We start from the raw sequence: 21,235 nt of genomic DNA on the forward strand, positions 1-21,235 counted from the left end.
GGAATGCACCTCTTCTATGCTCCAGAAGTTTTCTGTAAGTACTGTGTCACACCATCTCTGCTTTGGGTGCCACTGCATCCCTTTGAAAATACACTGTTCCCATGCAGCTGCAGTTCTGCCTCCCCTGGTGGCTGGTAGAGCATCTCCCATTACGGGTGAACACTGCTGATTTCTCCCAATAGAGAGCAGTGGTTATACTGTTGGCCATAATGCAATTTAAAGTAAAATCTGCCCATGCCACGTATTTGTCCAAAGGTAGTTTTAAGGAATATAGAAACTATTAGCTATCCATATTAAATGATAATTAAATAGATAAATTATAGCAGTAGGATCATTCATGTAACAGGCAGCTGTATTATTTTTAGGAATGGGAAATTCTGGGGTAAGTAAAATTGCAGCTAGTTGTACTCAAATGTTTCTTTTCCAGCCAGCAACTGGCTTTAAGGTAGGGAGTTCCTCATGTTGACAAATGTCTTGAATGCAGGTGGTAGTTGGCAACTGCTGTAAAAAATTATCTGCAAATGTGTGCTATTCCTTTTAATTAATGTAATTCCTAATTGAAAACTGAAGATCAAAAACTCAGCGCTTTTTTTTTTCCTGCAGTACAATATTTAATATTCTTATTTCGTGGCTGTGTGGCTACAATGATCAGGAAGAACATTTTCTGATAGTATTTACAATGCCACAATAATGTATCAGGAGCATCGTGTATGAAGGGAAGTAATCATTATGTTAAAATACATGCCACTTAAAAACATACCCAATTAAAAAGTAGGATGCTGTTGAATGTTACATTTTGTGTAGTCAATAATTGCTTTGTAAGCTTTTTCTTATCGTTGGGTTTGAAGTAGCTATTCAGGATCCAGAAAACAGCCTCGAACTAGAAAGGCTTTAATAGGAATGATCTGGAACAACAGAAATAACACTTCTGCAACAAAGGCATTTTTATGTTTAGAATTGTACTGCTGTGTTAATCCAAGACTGTGTGGTTATTTTTTGCTGGTGGAGAAATGGGAAATGTGTGTAGTTGTTGATAGTTGTTTAGTCCTTTAACTGAAGCAAACTACTCAGTGGGGCAAACTCATGTCCCATAACCTTTGTTAAGTGGGGTAGAGATCCCCAGAATTTACAACGGAATACTGGTTAGGAAAAGTAAGGGCAGAAACTTGTTCAAAATGTCCCACAATTTTGCACAGAGAGTTTGAAGAAGTACTATAAATGTAAACTGTTTGCTTGTTTTTTCTTTTTGTATCAGATAGTATTACGGAAGTCTTCACTAACATCTACGTGACCAGTTTTGGACCTGTTTCAGATACTGATATGGTGAGTTTCTGAATCTTTTGCATATATGTTAAATGATGTAATATATATACTATTAACTTCCTTTCAACTTGTATTCTGCTTTTACTTATTGTGGACAAATTGGAGATAGCTTCAGCAAAGTCAGGAAGTGTCAAATACCAGTAGCCCTACAGATGGAAATAGGTTTATAGACCTTACATGATAAGTACACTTGTACTGTTTAGTCATTTAGTTTGTTAGCTAAAGCATCTTGTTAACTGTTTAGTTTGAACCAGTGAATCTTCTGATTGTCCCCACTGACTATACTTTAGTTCATATTCTGGAGCAATCTTGAGATGAGTAAAATGGATTCCTCTTGGATGAAACGAGGGTGAAAGGTGCACTGCAGGAGCACACTTAATGTTGGCAGCAGTCTGAGGGACCTGACTGGACTCAGTCTAAAATAAACTTCTTGAAAGATGTAGCATGGAAGTTGGGTTATCAGCATGATTGTGTTGTTCTACAGATCTGTCCTTAGTAACTTGCACTATTTAGTAACTGTTTAAAGAGTGTCAGTTACATTAAAAAGAAAGAAACTGTTGTAATATTGCTGTGGATTACAGTTTTTCATTAAAAGAGCAATAGAAAAAAACTCTGAGGCAAGGGGTGCTTTTTAGGCTCACTGCAAATCACACACAGGTTAGGGAGAATATGTCACACTGGGGAGAAATATCTTCATGAGTATAACATTTCTGAAAAGAAAGAAGGGAAGGACAATCTGAAAATTATTTTAGCTGCCCTTGCTAATCTTGCAAGAAAAAATTCCTGCATGAATTTTTTTTTGAGTTTTTATATATGAGACATATAATACTACCTCTGTGTATCTATACGTATTAAATTTTTTTTTTTTTAAATTTAATTTTTCTGTGAAAACTTTCAGATTATGCATCATATACAACAGGAAGCATCTCCATGTTACAAACTAGGTTGCAATGAAACAGTATAGTCATGGTATGGTGTGAATTTTAAGAGTTATTTGCTCACTGACTAATCATAGCTATGGAGGATATATCCTGCTTCCCTGTGTTTGGTTTTTGTGTGTGGTAGTTTCAGTTTTCAAGCTTTCTTTCTGTTCTGATAAATACATTACTGAGTCTCCCATGAGAAGTCATTGGAAAAACAGACATACATTTTCTTGTTGACGCTGTATATATGTTCTTGATTCCCTTGATGTGTTTTTTCCTAATTATTCTAAGCTTCTGAAATGATTCTTGTTTTATTACTAATTATAAACCCCAAATATCCAGCTGTGTACAAAGGTTATATTAACATCTTGACCTTGTTAGTCTAGTATCTCGACTTCACAGTGGTTACACTTAGAGTGTTCCTGTGAAATGGGGAAATGACAAGAACTCAAATTTAAAAGTGTGGTACTGAGGCACAAGGGACTCAGCCAAGACTCTGTGAATCATCTGTGCTTAAACGGGAATTTAAGAAAAAGCTCCTTAGCTCCCAAAACACTTTTGGCACTAGTGTGTAAACGTGTGGAGAACTCCGGGTATCCATTTGCACAGACAGATAAGACAGCACAGTCAGGGCTCAGGTGCTTTGCTGCTGCAGCTCTGGCGGCTCTGCACAGAGGTGTTACTCAAAGCAGGGTGTAGTGCATCAGAACAGCAGCTGTCACTGTAATGGGTAGATCTGTTTGCAGATAAGTAGATAGGTAAGTAAGAACAGTTTTAATACTTAAAACTGCAAGTTTCAGGGTTAATTGAGCTTGTTCAATTAATAATTATAAAATAATTTTGAAACGTATGAGCAGTTAATTAGAAGATTTCAACATGTGCATTTTGAAACAATAGCTTCCAAACTATCACGTACTCTGTCAAACATGAAGGGAACAGTAGGAGCTTTTATCATAAGTTCTCTTTAATTCAGGTATTGCATTTCTAAATTGGTAATATAAGCTACTATACAAAGGGTTTACTGATACTTCATTTGTAAATGTTGGAAGCTGTGGAATATTGTCATTTTATAAGCTTCTGCCTTAAAAAACTTCATTGGAGGAATAAGTTTGACTCTTGCCCATGTCCTCCTAAATCTCCAGAGGATCCCAAACCAAATCTCAGACCTTTTTGAACCATTGGGTCCCAGCCGCTGAGATCCTTTGCTTGGACAGTGTGAGTGGTGAGGCTCTCAGTCTCATCAGGTTTTTAGGTTGGACACTCCTGTTGTCCAAAACTCTCATAGTCACTGCTGCCAATAGGATTCCTTCTCCTGGGATTTTTCATACCAAAGAGTCAGCAGATGTATGACTGCACCCCTTTGCATTATACATTTGCCAGTTTGGCAGATTTTTTTCCCCTCTGTTAGCAGCTTGTGAAGAGCAACAGTACTTAGGAGAAAAGCCTGTTGAAATTCCGAAGGGGACTGACTGCCACTGGAGATGAGTAACATGTTAATAGTATGGAACCAGGGAGGTGACACACTTGAGAATGAGTGGATCAGCACTAGGAACAATGTTGTTGCACAGCAGTGTTGATTCACAGACTTGATAAAATGTCACCTTAACCTGTATTGTTGAATTGATAAGTTTGTGAGCTTTCTTTTTTCCTCACCTAGCTCCCTTTAATGATAATATGGTATCGAGTGCAATCTGTGACTCAGTATAGTTGATAGAATGTAGGTATTTATTAATACTCCCCATATTTTTGCAGTACCATAATTTAAAAAAAAAAAAAAAGGGCAGAGGAATTTATCTTTTTCTGATTTCAGGCTAGCTGAAGTTGTCATTGAAAAATGTAAGAGGTAAAAGCCGAAGCTGAGTTTTTTCTGCAAATGTTTTGCAATTCAAAACCTTTTGATCCCTGTTGTGGATTAACATTTTGACTAAGTTAAAAGGATGCTACTCTCTTTTCTGCCCAAAATAGTCAGCTACCAAATCTTTTGACAGAACTTTGACTTTTGACAGAACTTTGTTGCAAACTGTGCTTCCAATGAAATACTGTGACTAAAAGATGAGTGTACCAGTATTAGCTGTTATAAAAATGTTACTTTATGTCAACCACAGTATCTAATGTAAAACAAAGTGGCAATATACAACAGGAATTTTCAACTTCATTTTGCAAACTGATGAGAATAAAGGAAAGAAAACCAGAACATGGGATTAAACAGGTTTTACTTCCACTGTTCTGTCTTTTTGAGCTGCTTCATATCTGAAGTGTTTAAGTTCAGTATTATGAAGCCTTATAGGCTTCCAACCAGATCAATGATACAAATGTATTTTGACATCAGCCTGAGAGAAAAAAAACCTGTGTTTAGAAAAACAAACAAAGGAAAAATTGTACAGAACAATTGCAAAATAAAGCTCCCTGGAAGTTTTTTAAGAGAATTAGAAAATTGTGATCTAAATATGTGAGTTAAAAGGCTAATTAAAACATTTATAATTAAATTAGAATCTGTAATATTTGAAAATTCTGAGGTGAAGGATAATTTTGGTTGGAATATGGTCTGTAGGATAACAAAATGGAAACTTTCATTTCAAAAATTAAACCTGATTGTTTATGTTGTGTTTGTTTGTTTTGTTTTGTTTTGTTTTTCCCCTGATAAAATAATTGCAGTCTGGTTGGCTGATGAACCTACCTGTATGCTGGTAGCTCAGAGTTCAGCTCTGCAAAGTACTTTTACAGCTTTTTCTCAGACTTTGTTTCTATGCTCTCATGACACTTTGGCTTATAAAATTTTCCAGATAGCCATGTCCTGATGCTGTTAAAAAAAAAAGAGGTCTGCTGTGGAGAAAGCTTATTGCCAGGTTTTGCCTTAGAGCAGCTTCTCTAATTGTCACTGGGACCTGCTTTCCTTCTTTCCTACAACATATGAGTAGTAGGTGGCAGGACCTGAATCTGTTTTGCTGGACTATCGGAACTAACAAGCTTTCTGAAATTTTTGTGTTTGAGCTCTCAAACTTAACATTTCATTGTCTTTTTGGAGTTTTGTTTACTGTGGTGACATCCTTGTTTATCTCTATTTTTTTGTACACAATTTTTCTTAGTTTCTAGCTGGTATACTTCTAGTTTTACACTCTAGAGTGAAGAAGCATGAGCATACATATCTCTGTAGAGAACCCAGCTAATTCATCACTACACACACTTCCATTTTATCAATTTTAAGTTAAACATTCAAAAAGCATTCCTGATTTTTCAAATATAGCCAGAATAAAAATTTTCACTGAAGGCTCAAAGTCAGATTCTGAAATGTCTGCAAAAATTCCTACAACATCTTTCACTACAACTGAGGATAGTTCTTTAGAGAGGATAGCTGAACTGGGTACCACATTTTCTGTGTCTTTTTCAGGCTTCCTCATTCCATTTTGTATTTCAAATTTTAGTTATTTTCTGTGAAACTTTTTCTTTTAGCTATTTTAAAGTTTCATTATTAGCTATGGTTCCTTAACAGAATGGAACATTAGGACAAAGTTCTTTAAGATGAGGATGGTGGATCACTGGAACAGGTTGCCTGGAGAGGTGGTGGGAGCCCCATCCCTGAAGACATTCAAGGTCAGGCTTGATGGGGCTCTGAGCAATCTGGTCTAGTTGGAGATGTCCCTGCTGATTGTAAGGGGGTTGGACTAGATAACATTTAGAGGTTCGTTCCAACACACAAATAATCTATGATTCTATGAAGCTTTAGAAGTAATGTATAATAAGTAAATCAGGACAGAATAAGGGAATACTCCAATATTTTATTTTTTTTCACAAAGATGAAAAAAAATACTTCAGCTATTTTATGTAGCTTTTATTTTGATTCAGTAGCAGTAGACTACTAAAAGGCAAACAGAAGAAATAAATACACGTGGTTTTCTTGTGTTTGTGAGCATCTATGCTGCCTTTTTATTATTGATATGTTTCTGAAAAGTCAATAAATTGGTTTCTCTATTCCCTTTTATTATAGGCCCAGTTTCAAGTTAAATCCATAGGCTGAAATTTTGAGGAGGATATCTAATATGGTCTCTTGCAGAATTTCTGTCCTTTTAGTCTGTTGGGAAGGCTTGTTCCCCTGTGCAGCATCCTGCCAAGTGGATCAATATGGGAGAGTGATTTGTCAGACCCTGTGTCCAAGTCCTTCACTGACATTAACTCTCAGTGTACCTCTTGTTTGGATTCTTGTTCCTGGCACCAGACAGTCACTGTGGTTCAGGGTTGCCCTTTCTCCATGCATGAATATAAAAGGATAATGAGAAATGTTTATATTTTCAGTGACAACAATGTGAATAATATCTTGTAGTCTCTTTTCGAAGTAGTCCCTATTGATATCTTTCACATACCTCTCTTAACCCTCTCCAGTGCTTATTTTAGACTCAAGAGTTCATTCTACATCAGTCTATGGAAAGAAGGGAGAGAAAACTGTTTAGAGAAAGTCCTTTTCATAAATGGATATGAATAGGAAGACATTTTCTTCCCTAGTCACTGTCATTCAAACTGGTTAAACACATTTTTCTAGATTTTTTCCCAGTACATCATGTTTAGATTAAATGCTCAGACAAAAATGTCTGAAGTCGGCAGACAATGCAGAAATAAAAGCCTTGAAATGAGTTCTTCAAATAGAGGAAAATCATGCCACAATTCCCTAGAAATATGCCACATTTTCTTTATAGTATTAAACGTTGTGTGTATCAGGCAGACATTACTTACAGATTAAAAATGAATATATATTCCTTTGAAATGCAGTGATAAGATAAGGGATACATTTTTAAAGGGACTGTCAAGGATTTTAATAAAAAATAACAAACAGTGCAGTTTCAAACCACAACCCTCCTGCATAACAGAGTTCATCCAGAATATTTTCAAGAATTCTGTTCCCCAGCGTATAAGATCCGCACCTGTCAAAAGCCTCAAAGGAATATCTGGCTGGCTGCTCTTTTCTTCTGTGTACTTACGGGTTTTGTACATATCAGAAGGTAAGTTTTGGAAAAGAGCAAGTGGAGTCAGTTTATACATCTAGGCAGTAAGGTTTGCTGTTAGATGTAAAGGTGCCCACTAAAGCTGCTCTGTGACTCCCTTCCTCAGCTGGACAGGGGAGAGAAAATGTAATGAGAGGCTCATGGGCTGCAATGACAGGGAGATCACTCAGCAATTACAGTCACAGGCAAAACAGGCTGGACTTTGGGAAAAATTAGTTTAATTTATTACTAATCAAATCAGAGAAATAAAATCAAATCTTAAAACATCTTCCCCCGTCCCTCCCTCTTCCTGGGCTTAACTTTACTTCTGGTTTCTCTACCTTCTTTCCACCAATGGCACCGGAGGACCAGGAAGGGGGTTTGAGGTCAGTTTGTAATATGTTATTTCTGCTTCTCAGGGAGAGGACTCCTCACACTCTTCCAGTGCTCCAGCATGGGGTCCCTCTGTTGGGAGACAGTCCTCTATGAACTTCTCCAACATGAGTACTTTCCATGGGCTGCAGTTCTTCATGAGCTTCTCCAGTGTGGGTACCCCACAGACTCACAAGTCCTGCCAGCAAACCTGCTCCAGTGTGGGCTGCTTGCTTTTCATGGGTCCGCAGGTCCTGCTGGGAGCCTGCTCCGGTGCAGACTTCCCACAAGGTCACAGGCTCCTTTGGGCATCCACCTACTCTGATGTGGGGTCCTCCACGGGCTGCAGGTGGATATCTGCTCCACCATTAACCCCCATGGGCTGCAGAGGGACAGCCTGCCTCACCATGGTCTTCACCACAGGCTGCAGGGGAATCTCTGCTCCAACATCTGGAGCACCTTCTCCTTCTCCACTGACCTGGGTGACTGCAGAGTTGTTTCTGTTAAATATTCTCACTCTTCTCTCTGGCTGCAATTACACAGGTTTTTTTTCCCATTCTTGAATATGTTATCACAGAGGTGCTACCACTGTTGTTGACAGACTTGGCCTGCGGCAGGTCCATCTTGGAGCCATCTGGCATTGGCTCCATTTAACACAGGGGAATCTTCTAGCAGCTTCTCACAGAAACAACCCTTGTGGCCCCCTGGATACCAAAACCTTGCTATGCAAACCTAATATGGGTCTATAGAAAGTTATTTGGGAACCTTGTGAGATTTTATTGCTATTGTGCTGAATGGAAGGAGAAGCTCTTCATGATCATTCACACCAAGCCTTGGTTCATTCTGTTTCCATCTTCTAAATGAAATATTCTGCAAATAAGAATTTCCAGCCTGAATTGGATGGAAAAGTGCAGTAGAGGCATGGAATTACCTGTGGATCAGCCAGAGGTTTGTCAGTGGAATCTATCAAGGCTGCAGCTCAGATTTTATCCTGTTTATTCCACTTCCTATGCAGTTGCTGTGCATCAGGTGTGTTTCTTAGAAATGTTGCTGTTTGGATTTACAGCCATTTCATGTCTGGTTTTTTATGGTCTTGTATATCTCCTGTGATTTTTTTTTCAATATGTTGGAAGACAGTGAAGAAGCAGGACCTTTAAAATTCTTTATTACAAAAACTTAAGATCTATATTCTAATAATTTATGTGTGAGCAGGGCTGTCTTGCTGTCTACTCAGCACTCCTTTTTACCACCACATGATTGTCTGAGCAAAAACTGCAGCCTTGTTAATCAGCACATAAGGGAGCCAGCAGAAAGTGATGGGGGGCTGATAAATTCCTTGAAATCACTTTTATATTGAAATCAGTTAATATTTTGTATTAATTAAATGTTATCAGGACTTGTACATTCAAAGATAATTTGCTCCAAAATGGTTTATGTAAACAGTAGCATTTGCAGAATAATTTCAATAGTTACAGACTGTTGTGACATACTAATGTTTTGAAATCATGGGTCCATTTTGTATCTGTCCAACAAAATTGAAATTGCACCAAGGTAGCATTGGCCAATACACAGTTTGCTTCCAGCAAAGTTTTTAAGCTTTTCCATTTCCATTTATATGCTGTGCTGATGGTAGCAAGCACTAAATCCATTTACAGATCCAATTTGCAGTTAGTTGATGAATTCACATTATCAATGTTTAATGAGTATTTTTATGGGGCTTTGTGAGGGGTTTTTTTGTTTTGTTCTTGTTTAGAACAGCAACAAAACCCAGCAGATGGGATACCCAGTGCTGGGTGACAGGCATCTGCTCTAGATCATCAGTCTGCTTTCTCCAGACTTTCTTCCCAAGATGAGGCAACAGAGCATAGTTCAGCAGGTAGTGTGTGTCACCTGTTAATCATCAGCTGTTGTTCCCTACTTACATATGTTTCTTAATAAAATCCATACTGCTACAGGGCCTTGCTTTCCCCTTTGTAGAAGTCTTCCTTATATCAGGCTACCTGGATGTATTGTAGACCTTCCAGTCTCCACATTCTCCATGCTCTTGAAATGCTGGATTGCTCTCCTTCAGCTGCATCTGCTGCAATATCTATTTAATATATTTCTGTGTATTTTTTTCTTACTTTTTATTGTAAAATAGCTGTGTTTATTGAAATTACCCTTGTCACATATACTGTGTGTATCAGGTACAGAAATCTAAATGTTGGAAGGGTTTGATATACTATGAACAGCTCGCAATCATGAAGGCAAATATCATACCTATAATTAACTTACTTCCTGATTATTATTCTCAGTATTACACAATTTTGTGTGATGATTGTTCTCCCTTGAGAATTTTACCAAGGGAAATTTTGGAACCAGAACTTTCCTGTTTTGGCCCTCAAAAAATCAGGTTAATGCTTCAGTGTGTTAAAAAAAGCATATCTTTATTCCATTACAGGAATACACAATAGATGTTTTCTTCCGTCAGAAATGGAAGGATGAGAGATTAAAGTTTAAAGGCCCAATGAACATTCTTCGATTGAACAACTTAATGGCCAGCAAAATATGGACTCCAGATACATTTTTTCACAATGGGAAGAAGTCAGTGGCTCATAACATGACAATGCCAAACAAACTTCTACGAATCCAAGATGATGGGACTCTCTTGTACACCATGAGGTAAGCCTTTTCATCTGTTCTCTTCTCAAGCTGTTTCTCTCTGTGATTTTTCCAGGTGACAATTAAACAAGGTTCCAGGAGGACTCTCCTTTGTTTAATATTTATCCCAACAGAGTATATGCTAGGAAAACATGTTTTGTTTCTGTTATAAGACTTTTGGCTGACTATGAGTTAGATGTGGTTTCCTACATTTTCCTCAGTCTTCATGCCTCTATTAAAAGGCACTGACCATCTGCATGAAGGGTTTTGAGATGTCCAGATAAGAACCACTGTGTAAGAGTTGTTAAGCATACTCAAAGTTTACCAACTCCACCTTAGAACAGTTAAAATAGTATATGACTAAGTATATGACTTAGTTTCTTTCTTTTTCTTTGAGAATATTTAGTAAGGTGAGTTGGCTGTGCAAGCAGACAGAAAATCCCCAGCCTAAGATATAAAGTCTGAGCTGCAAAGGAAAAACATACTGTGCATCTTTCCCATGCAGTTATACAAGCATCTCTGGAACCTGGTTTATTATACAACACCCAAACCCCTACAGCACTGAGTGTTGATGAGTAGACTACTAGTGGTGTTCAATGATGTGATGGTTGGAGAGGTTCGAAAAAGTTTGGTGAAAATAAGTTGAGACTCCCATTTGTAGTCTTTCTGCTTGGGCTCCAATCAATATTTGAATTTATAAATGCATAAATTGCCTGAAAATCTCCTTCCTCCAGAGGGTATTCTTATCAGATGTTAAAAAGAATAAGGAATGCTGTTTGGAACTAAAATGAAGAATCGTTTTTAAAAAGGTAAGATAGATTATGTCAGCTAGAATTAATTGAGCAAGTTCATTGCTTGTGTGTTACTTCTGAGGGTGTAAGATTTGCTGTATGGATTTTAAACTGTTTTTTGTCTGTGTCTATTTAAAATGATAGTGTGATTTATATGAGAGGTTCATGCAGTTCTTTCCTGTTCCTTCAGCTGTTTGCTTACTCTTCTTTCCTTTGACTTCAGAAAAACTTCCTTGAGGAGTGGAGGAATAGGGAATATTTTGATGTGGAAGGGTGGGAGAACATAGTGGGGAAAACAGTGACTACAAGCCACTGGGAGTATAGGAGGACATAGCTGATGTTGGAGACTGGATGAAGACAAACCAAGACATAAAAAAAATTTCCACGTAGAGGAGACTTAAGGACATGGAGCAGAAACAGAGCTTCTTTTCTTCTTCATCTTCTTTTATTATTATTATTTTTTTGTAAAATAATGGAAAAGTATGTAAAAATCTTTCTTCAAACTGTTCTAAATTATTTTTATTTTATTAATTCTCGTAGGTAATTGTGGAATAATGATGGCAATTGTTCACAAAATGAGCAAAAAAGGAATGCAATGTCAACATACAGTCATGCTTATACATAGAAAAAATGCCACAAGTAATGAGTAGAGCAATCTTTTGAAAGAACCTCATTTCCTTTTTCTACGTCTTCCATTCAAACTGTAAAAAAACTCCAAATACCCAGAAAACTACAGAGCACAGCCCTTTGGCAAATCATCTGTATTTTTGTGGTTTTGTAGTGATCCTCTGAGAACCATATAGTCACACATATACCTCAGAATATTGTGAGAAGAAAATGACTGTTCTTAACAACCTGCACTTACAAAATTTATATTTTCATTTAAATGGCCTTTCCTCATAGTTTTGAGGTCAGCTTTTTCAGGTTTTTGATGTGATAAGTCAATACCTTCCAAAGCAACACATAAAAGGGAAGAAGCAAGAGCTAATTTAAATTTTAATTAGTTTAATATAACATTTCAGCTTCATCTCCTAAATCAGCATGAACCCTGTTCATTCATGTGGAATTGATTTTCTTGTCCTGCTAACTGACTTAAATGCATAGTGGTCTTTTCCTTTTAGGCTTACAGTGCAAGCTGAATGTCCAATGCACTTGGAGGACTTCCCTATGGATGCTCACTCATGCCCACTGAAATTTGGCAGCTGTAAGTATGTAGCAAGAAGTAGAGCCTTTGGTTAGCAAACATCTCATGTTGCTCAGCATCCCTTTGTTTCAGTAAGTTTTTTCATGAGGGTTTAAAGCACAAGACAGTACTTTAAAAAAAAAAAAGGTAACCTGATGCATGAAAATCTCTTTTCTCTCTTCAGTTTTGTGTCTACTTGTGTATTTTAAAGCTTTCTTGACTCCATTTAACACTAAACACTGTGCACCTAATTCATCACTGCACTGATCTACTTCTAGTCCAGCATGCGAACCATACCGATGAATCCAGACTGGAGTGTGCGTAGCCTGTGTAGATTGTATGTGGTGTATGAATGAAGAGAAGGTTTAAGACTTCAAAGAATGTTTGTTTTAATCTACTCAAACATTTATTTTCTCTTTATTATTAATGATACTTGTTTTTACATGCTTAGTCAATGAACACAACAACGAATGGCTTCTTATGATAAAAAATTTCACTCGTTAGCACATCTGCATGTTGGATAGATGGAATTTGATTTCACTTTTAATATTTAACAGCAGTATAACTTTGCTTATTGATATTGCAGCCTTTCTTCTTTGTGAATTAGAATCACATTATGTAAAGTTCCTGGGTTTTGTACAAGGTTTTATTTTCTTCTTTGGCTGCAGCCTATATTCCGTGCAGGACCTAGGAAAGGGAATGTTTATTTTTTGAGGAAACTGTTTAATATCTTTAAATTGTGACTGATATTACATTAATTGCAGCCACCTCAGATTACAAAGAAGATGATACACTTCCATTAAGGCCATAATCAACCAGATGAGCATTGTCAGAGGACTCTGCACACTCTGTCCAGAACCCTGACATATCCTCTTTCCTTGGAGTTTGGAATAAATTAAACCAAGCTTGTGTTTCTGATGGTATTTCCACACTAAATTTTCCATGTTTGTTTGTTAAATTAATAAGTAGATCTTCTAATTCTAAGAGGTTTTATTAATTTAAATTGCTTACAAAAGATTTGATCTTGTTTCCCACAGATGCATATACAACCTCAGAAGTGACATACATTTGGACTTACAATGCTTCAGATTCAGTGCAGGTGGCACCAGATGGTTCAAGATTGAATCAGTATGATCTTTTAGGCCAAACAATTGGAAAAGAGACGGTTAAATCAAGTACAGGTTAGTAAAAGATATTTGGAAGAAAAAGGCAGTCACTCAGCTATGAAGAACGTAGGTGTTGCTGGTGGTGATAGAAGGCTACTGAAAAAAGCTGTTTTAAAATCTGAGCTATTAAGCATAGTTTATTAATGTATGTATGGTACAGGTAACACATAGCAGCACTTTGCTTCTTCTTCTATGTTAAAAAGTAAGTAAGTCACTGGAGAGAAGTTCACATCTCCTATGCAGAGTTGCTTAAGCGTGGAAGCCTGCAGGACTGAAGTAAAGTCTTAGCAGGGCAAGCAAGAGTTCCAGTAAGTTCTGGAATCATGGGACCAGCTTTGACAAGCCTCGTCTGCAGGGGGCTGATGAGATCCACCTGTCAGAAAAGGGGAAAAGCAGCTTTGGCCTCAGGGTAGCCAAGCTGGTGAAGAGGGCTTTAAACTGATGTGGTGGGGGGAGGGAACCTCAATTCATCCCACACCTCCAGGCCCAAGAGCAATGCATCCCAACTAAGAGAAAGGTAAAAACTCCAGGAGGCTGGCAGCTCCTAGAAAAACTCAAACTGAAGAAGGAAGCATACAGAGAGTGGAAGCTAGGGCAGGCACCCTGGGAGAATTGCGGAAAGGTTGTCCAAGCAGCTGGGGATCAGGTCAGGAGAGCCAAATCCCACACAGAATTAAATCTCGCCAGGAATGTAAGCAGCAGTAAGAAAAGCTTCTGTAGGTATGTTGGGGATAAAAGGACAACCAAGAATAATGTAGGCCCTTTCCTGAAGGAAACAGGAGAGCTAGCTACGCAGGATATTGAGAAGGCTGAGGTTCTTAATGACTTATTTGCATCAGTCTTCTCTGGCAAGTGCTCTGGCCTCATCGCAAAGGCCACAGCAGGTGAAAGCAGGGACTGAGAGAACGACGTACCCCCCACTGTAGGAAAAGAACAGGTTCATGACCATCTAAAGAACCTGAAGGTGCACAAGTCCATGGGACCTGATGGGGTCCATCCATGGGTCCTGAGGGAGCTGGCAGATGCAGTTTAAACTGAAAGAGGAGAGCTTTAGGTTAGGCATCAGGAAGAAATTATTCACTAATAAGGTACTGGAATGGGTTACCCAGGGAGGTTGTTGCTGCCCCCTCCCTGGAGGTGTTTAAGACCTGGTTGGATGAAGCTTTGTGCAGCCTGGTCTTGTGTGAGGTGTCCCTGCCTGGCAGGGAGGTTGGAACCTGAAGATCTTTAAGGTCCCTTCCAACCTTTAACCATTCTATGATTCTGTGAAGTTCCTTTCCTGGAGCTCAGAGGGAATGGATGTAGTTGTACTCAAAAACGTTCTTAGATACTGTAGTATGCTTTCTACGACAAAATACATTCTATGCAATGTAACCCGTAGCATATTTGGTTCTCATAAATGTACCAAATTTTGTTTTACCAATAACCTTTTGTTTCATTGTATTTTGTTTGTGGCACTTAGGTGAATATACAGTAATGACGGCTCATTTTCACTTGAAGAGAAAAATTGGTTATTTTGTCATTCAGACTTACCTCCCTTGTATCATGACTGTCATTCTCTCTCAAGTATCATTCTGGCTGAACAGAGAATCTGTACCTGCCAGGACAGTATTTGGTGAGTATACTCAGTAGAATTAGCATTGTTTGCAACAGCTCAAGCTGTTAAGAAGCAGTTCTGAAGTCTGCTTGGTAAAAGCCTTTTCCGTTCAAGTTAGTGTGTTTGTAGAATATAATATTATTTTTAGTTCAAACAACTTTCAACTGCAGGTTACAGATCTCCTGAGAATCACAAAGTTTTGGAAATTAGCACATATGTATATCCTTGACTCTTTTAAGAGGAAAAAATTTTCACTGAATGGAAAAAGATTATAATGTTTTCCTTAAAAATTACATTTAGATTATTTTCCAAAAAGTCTAATTTACCTTGATATTATCCAGATATTTTGGTAGTAGGTAGATAAATACATTTCTAAATATACTTGTAAATTAAGAAAATTAAATTTGAATTGGTTGAATTATTTGAATGTGTTAAACTTAGCAAACTGCAGTTCTTTAAAGGAAACCCTTTTCTGGGGGTCTTGGCAAATCTCTCTCATTAACTCAAATGCAAATGTACTATAAGGCAGCAAATAGCTTCATCAGCACAAAATAGTTATGTTTTTCTTACATTAAGGTCTTGCTCTCTTCTTTATGAAAGCAAAACAACAAATGCCTTTCTTATTTGCATAAATTAAAGTTATTTCAGTTTGTTTGCTTTTAAAGAAAAAGACACTAGCACAACAAAAAGAAAGTAACGCCTGTATGGAATCAGCCATCAGAAATGCTGCATAAAGCCGTGTCATTGGTCATCAGTAAACACCATACTCTCTTCAAAAAATAGAGTAAATTCAAATGCATATTAATTGCGAAGCTCAACAAAGCACTTAACATCTCTCCTGGTAGAGAAAATGACACACAAAACATCATGAAAACTGAAGGTTTGAATATGAGTCTTACTGAAATCAGATGCAATGCATCAGTGGTTTCAGCGGGCCCAGAATTCTACCAGGTTTTCCCAAGCAGTTATCAGGCAGATTTTTTTTCCTTTCTTCGAAATCTTCTGTGTATTTGTTAATTTCTGCTTATTAAAATGCAGCTTCCTGTTTGCCGGCTCAACTCCTTCTGTATCTCTGTCTTTGCCCTTTTCTGTACCCTCCTGCTATGCATTTAGGACATAGCAAGTCATTTGTCCAAAAATGTCTGTCATCTTCTTTTCCTAAAAGGCACTTTCTGTTACTGTATCATCAGTAACATGGCATTAGGATAATTTTCCTGGAATGTCATGTCTCTTCCTGCATGCATCTTTTCTATTCTTGATTTATTTTTTATTTAATCTTTGAATTTTTTGTGTTTTGAAAGGAAGCACAATGGTTATATCAAGAAGATAGCACTTGCTATGTTATTATTTTATTTCTGCCAGACAGATATGCACCTCATGCACCAGTCAGGGCTCTGTCCCCTCCAGGACAGCTTAGATTGGCTCCATGAACCCGAGGGAGCAAGATGTGCCTGGACTCTGCCTCCGGGAGCAGCCTAGCCCATGTATGCAGCGTTTGCATGTCAGGCTTAGCCTTCTGCATTGGGCTGGATTTCCCCTCAGGAGCTATTTTTAAACTTTCTTTTACACTCTGGATGCCATTGTCAGCATAAACTGCCAATGGCCTCTCTAATCATGTAGCCCCAGGTGCATCTCCCAGTCTTCCTCCAGATCTAGTGGCAGCAGTTGGCACTGGGATTTCTGATACCCTCTGGTATCCTGCCTAACTGTGTTACAAAAATGTGAAGTTAGTCAAAGTTTGATACACAGTTCATATATTGCTTCTTACTGCTTTCTGAATCCCACTGAATTAATCTTGACCCTTAGAGCTGGACAGATACACTCAAAGTTTCATTTGGGTGGTATTTGCTGGTAGTCTCCACCCAGTGACACATGAAGCCCATACCACAGCTAAAGTAATAAAATAAGCTATTCTGACAGGGAACATAAAAATTGCAACAGATTTTGCTTTTAGTTTTCAGTTTTTATATGGATTAGTCACTTGCTAGATACCCATATTTGCATTACATAATAAATATTTCAATATTAAAAATATGATTAAGTAGGAAGTGTAAGTTTGATAAAATGTTTTTCAGAATCAATGAGAAATTTATTTCAAGTACTTTTCTGAGTGCTACCAAGTCCTGGAGAGGACTAGCTATTGGAGTACTGTTCCTTTCAAAGAAACACAACTCCCAGTTATTCAAAGCACCACTTAGCATTTATTATTTCATATTTGAAAGAAACTACTTTTCTTCCCCTTTCTGTTCTCTCACACTGTAGTTTCAAGTTCTAGGTTAAGATTAAGGGCTTGGTATAATGAGGCTTCTTTTATAGTTGAGTTCTTTAATACCTTTCCTTTATGGCTTCTATTTAATATTGTTGACCTAAGCTATCCCAAATGAATTATGGCATAATAGGATATTGTTTCAACTTTAAATTATCGGAAGAAGAAAGTTTTATCATCATTAATTAAGTAAGTCATGAATGTGTTTTCTCTAGCAAATAAATTTGAAAAGCATTTTATTGCATTTTTAATGAAAGTGAATAAGGCTGGTTCCTAATGCCATCATTTAGTGCAAGATTACAATCTGTTTCATTTAGTAATGTCTTTATTGTTCGTATTTAGTGTCAACAAATATTAACAAAACTAATCTTGTACAGCTTATTGAATTCTTGCTTTGTTTATAATGAGTCACAACATTTAGGAGCATCACATATATTTGAATGGCAGCATTACATGCAGGTGACAGAAAAGCCAGAAATTAGTTTTCTTGGTCTTACAGTTATTGATGTATCTTATCTCACAAGCAGTAGGAATGAGCATGTTAAAATGAATGTAGGTAGATATATATTCTTTGATGCCTGATGCAGGCCAGAGCAAAAATTAATAGTCATATTATTTTTTAGTGTGTTGTCCAAGATGTCAAACTGTAAATGTACATGGCTGTATTTTTTGTGAGGACACTGTTCTCTGTGGTCATTTTATTCAAATGTGACATTCCTAACCCTATGTTTTGCTTGTTCTTGTTCATCTTTTCTGAACCTATATTTTTGAAGCAAAAAGACATTTAGACCTCAAATAGAAAGATTTTTTTTATCATGCAACTACAAAAAGTAGAACCTAAAAAAAGTTCAGATTTATTTTCTGGTTATTTTTACATGGGAAGCATACCTGGAAAACTGTAGCCTTTAGTTAGAGACTGAGCTGGCTGTGAACAAACCGGTATGTCTTCTCAGCTCAGTAGTGTGCCAAGACCATAGCTCATGTTCCAATAATGACATAGTGAAATGCCAGTTTTACTGGAGCTGGCTCTCAATTCTTTGAGAATTGGCTCAGCTGTTGATCAACGAGGAGCTCTGTTCCATTGCTTGGTATTGGTATAGTGAAGAAACATGAGCACCCACTTCATGATGTGTAGATGTAGCTTAAAAGAGTGACTGCAGTTTTTCTGGAAGTAGATCATGTTATGGTCCTTGGCTTCCCATGCTCCTTAACGAGGCTTCTGGCCTTTTGAGTTGTGCTTTTAGTAAGAAGGGCAGACAGAGCACTTGAGCTGTTTTCCACAGTCTTTCTCTCTATGGTTGTTCAGCCTTACCATCCAGTGTCTAAGCAGGATCAATGTACATGCCATTTGTATTATATTCTCAAGCAACAAATGCACATTGCGCAGGGAAAAAAAGAAACACTATGGTGTGTAGCCAAATGTCATGGTATAATATTTTAAAATGACATTGTCTCCAGAAGTTTTAGGCTTTTGTTTAGACCTCCAACTGTTTACTCTTAGAGTGATAAAATGGACTAGCAATCTGTATCTCTGTAAAAGGGGCAGCAGTCTTCCTTCTGCTATGTTATTTGTATTTATAAATTCAGGTTTTGGACCAGTTTGAGTGATCTAATTACCTAACAACATTTGCAATTACAGTTAAAAAAAGAGAGTGAAATCATAGAAGAATAGAATTAACCTCCTAATTAAAAAAAAAAAAAGGTGATTTATCAATTTTTGTGTCGTGTTTCTTCAGCCATTATGTGTATCTTTGCAAAGTGCTATGATGAAAAGATAAAATTGTGGGAGCTTGACATTGTAAGAAATGGAACACGATTTAAGCGTTTTGTACAAATTACTTGCAAAGCTGAAGTACCTCTTTTGTTACGGAAGTGGTCTTTGGTAACTCATTATTTAGGCCTTTCAGTTTCATTTTCGAAGATGTCCACATGTTAACAACAGAAGGTGAGGACATGACTTAGTTGACCAAAATTTGTTCAAATTAGAAAAATCAGTTGATACACAAGAGGTGAAATTAGGGTCCAAAATAAATTGTCCCTGTCAAGGAGTAGCCTGACTTTGCACACAAACATGGGCATAAACGAGTCACCATGACAGATTTAATATTTTAATTTAACTAATATATAATATAACTTTAATATTCATGTGCTAGCTCGTCCATCTCCCACCGACTTTTTTTTAGTTAGGCAATTCTAGATTTTTTCTGTTTATCATTTTGTGTGGCACTGCCTTCTACTGTTGAGAAATCTTTTGCCCAAAGGTGGCTATCTAACTTTAAACACATCTTGAGTTGTATCCATCTATCCTGGCATCCAAGATGTGACAGAGCTGTTATTTTCCACATATATAAGTTTAGGGCCAGTTGAATTTATAGCCCCGGGGATGCATTTCCTCTCTCCACTGAGCAGATGCCATTTCAAAAGCAGCACCATAAAACAAACACACAAACCCCAAACCCTAGACAATAAAATAGCTTCAATTTTGGCTTGGGTGGATAAACTTGTAGTGACAGAAGAGATTTAGCTGTCAGGGGCACGCACTGCTGAGAACAAAAGTTGTAGTGATGTTGGAATATATTTACTGTCAGGTCTAAAATGCTTGATCCTCTTTGGAGAAGGGAAATGTCAATGATTAATTTTTTGATCCTTTTTAAAGACAAACTGATGACTGCTTATGCTCTCTTACAAGACAATACCTGTTCATGTACTTCTAGCACTTGTTTCATGCTACATCTGCTGAGTGCTAGGCTACAGAAGATAGTTCTTGACCTGTTTCTAAACTTTGGACTTTCTACATCATAGTGCGGTATCATGCAGTCTTTACAGAGTCTGCTAAATTATTTAGCCTGTTCAGAGTAGTACATGACTTAGGAGAGAAGATTGTTTTTCTCTAATAGTTTGACTACCTCATTGGAGGGAGACAAACTGCTCACTGCATTTTATACCAATTTTAGTTCATCGGTGTTGTGAATTCGATAATGCAATGAGAAATGTCTAAATTTACCTGGTCAGTGTTGGGGTTTTGTAGGGTCTTAAGTTAATCTTTGTAAAAGAAATATGTTTTGTTTTACAAGTTGATCGTATTCCTCCACATTAATAATTTTTCATAATTTAGCAGTGATGAGGATGTAGGTTATTTCCATTCATTCCTTTTTCATAAAGATTATACTGTTTTTTTCAAATTATCTGTATGTGCAAAATCATCTGTCTTTTGACTGAAGAAGGGTAGCAAGTGTAAAACCACTAGAGATTGCTAAACTGACAGGTATCACAGATTAAATGTTCTCTCCATTTTTTTCCCGTTAAATTTAGGTGAAATGACTGCAGTAGCTTGAACATCACTGAATTTAGAGACTGAAGGAATAAATGAGAGTGCATTGGCAGTTGTCTTGACGGTGTACTGTTTGATTAGTATTGGGGTCACAAAGTGGTGTGGCTTGCTGAACTTTTTAGAGAAATTGTCAACTGGTAGCAAGATGTAAATTCATGATGTTTTAATTGAGACTAGAAAATGCCAGCAGTTAATCCTAAATTAGATTTCTGAAGAAGCCAATGGGGCTTCCAGAGGATTAGTTTATTAAAAAGGTAGGACTTAAACAGAAGACTACCTTAGCAACTGTATATATTTACATGTGGGTAAGGTCACCTTATCTCTGAGAAACAATCAGTTTACTGATACTTCTGTATAATTAAAATTATTTATCTACAGCCCAGGACCAGTGTTAAAATTTGCATGTGATAATTTTAAATGTAAGATAGACTACCTTTTCCCTGAAGTGCTGAAAGTAATTAAGCCATCTGTTGTCTAAGTGTTAGGATAGAGTAAGTTCTTAAAAAAATATATTGTCTAGACATTTTCGTACAATATAGTATGATAGCTTCTTTATTTTCATTGTGTAGGCTAGTAGATCCCAACAGAGTCACAGCTGATTCCAGACCAAATCCACTTCTTCAATTTGCGAAGGCTGAAAAACAGCAGTTAGAGAATTATGTTAGCTAAG

General features: G+C 37.3%; 1 protein-coding gene across 1 annotated transcript in view; it reads left to right on the top strand.

The window, feature by feature from the left end:
• Positions 1–21,235, top strand: part of GABRA2 (gamma-aminobutyric acid (GABA) A receptor, alpha 2) — a 51,614-nt gene that overhangs the window by 26,056 nt on the left and 4,323 nt on the right. The window contains exons 3-7 of the mRNA XM_010006082.1: positions 1,256–1,323; positions 10,032–10,252; positions 12,144–12,226; positions 13,243–13,386; positions 14,834–14,986. Coding sequence (XP_010004384.1) covers positions 1,256–1,323; positions 10,032–10,252; positions 12,144–12,226; positions 13,243–13,386; positions 14,834–14,986 — 669 coding nt within the window. The remainder of the gene's footprint in view (positions 1–1,255; positions 1,324–10,031; positions 10,253–12,143; positions 12,227–13,242; positions 13,387–14,833; positions 14,987–21,235) is intronic.

Source organism: Chaetura pelagica, unplaced genomic scaffold, assembly GCF_000747805.2.
Source record: "Chaetura pelagica isolate M959 unplaced genomic scaffold, ChaPel_1.0 scaffold189, whole genome shotgun sequence".
Lineage (NCBI taxonomy): Eukaryota > Metazoa > Chordata > Aves > Apodiformes > Apodidae > Chaetura > Chaetura pelagica.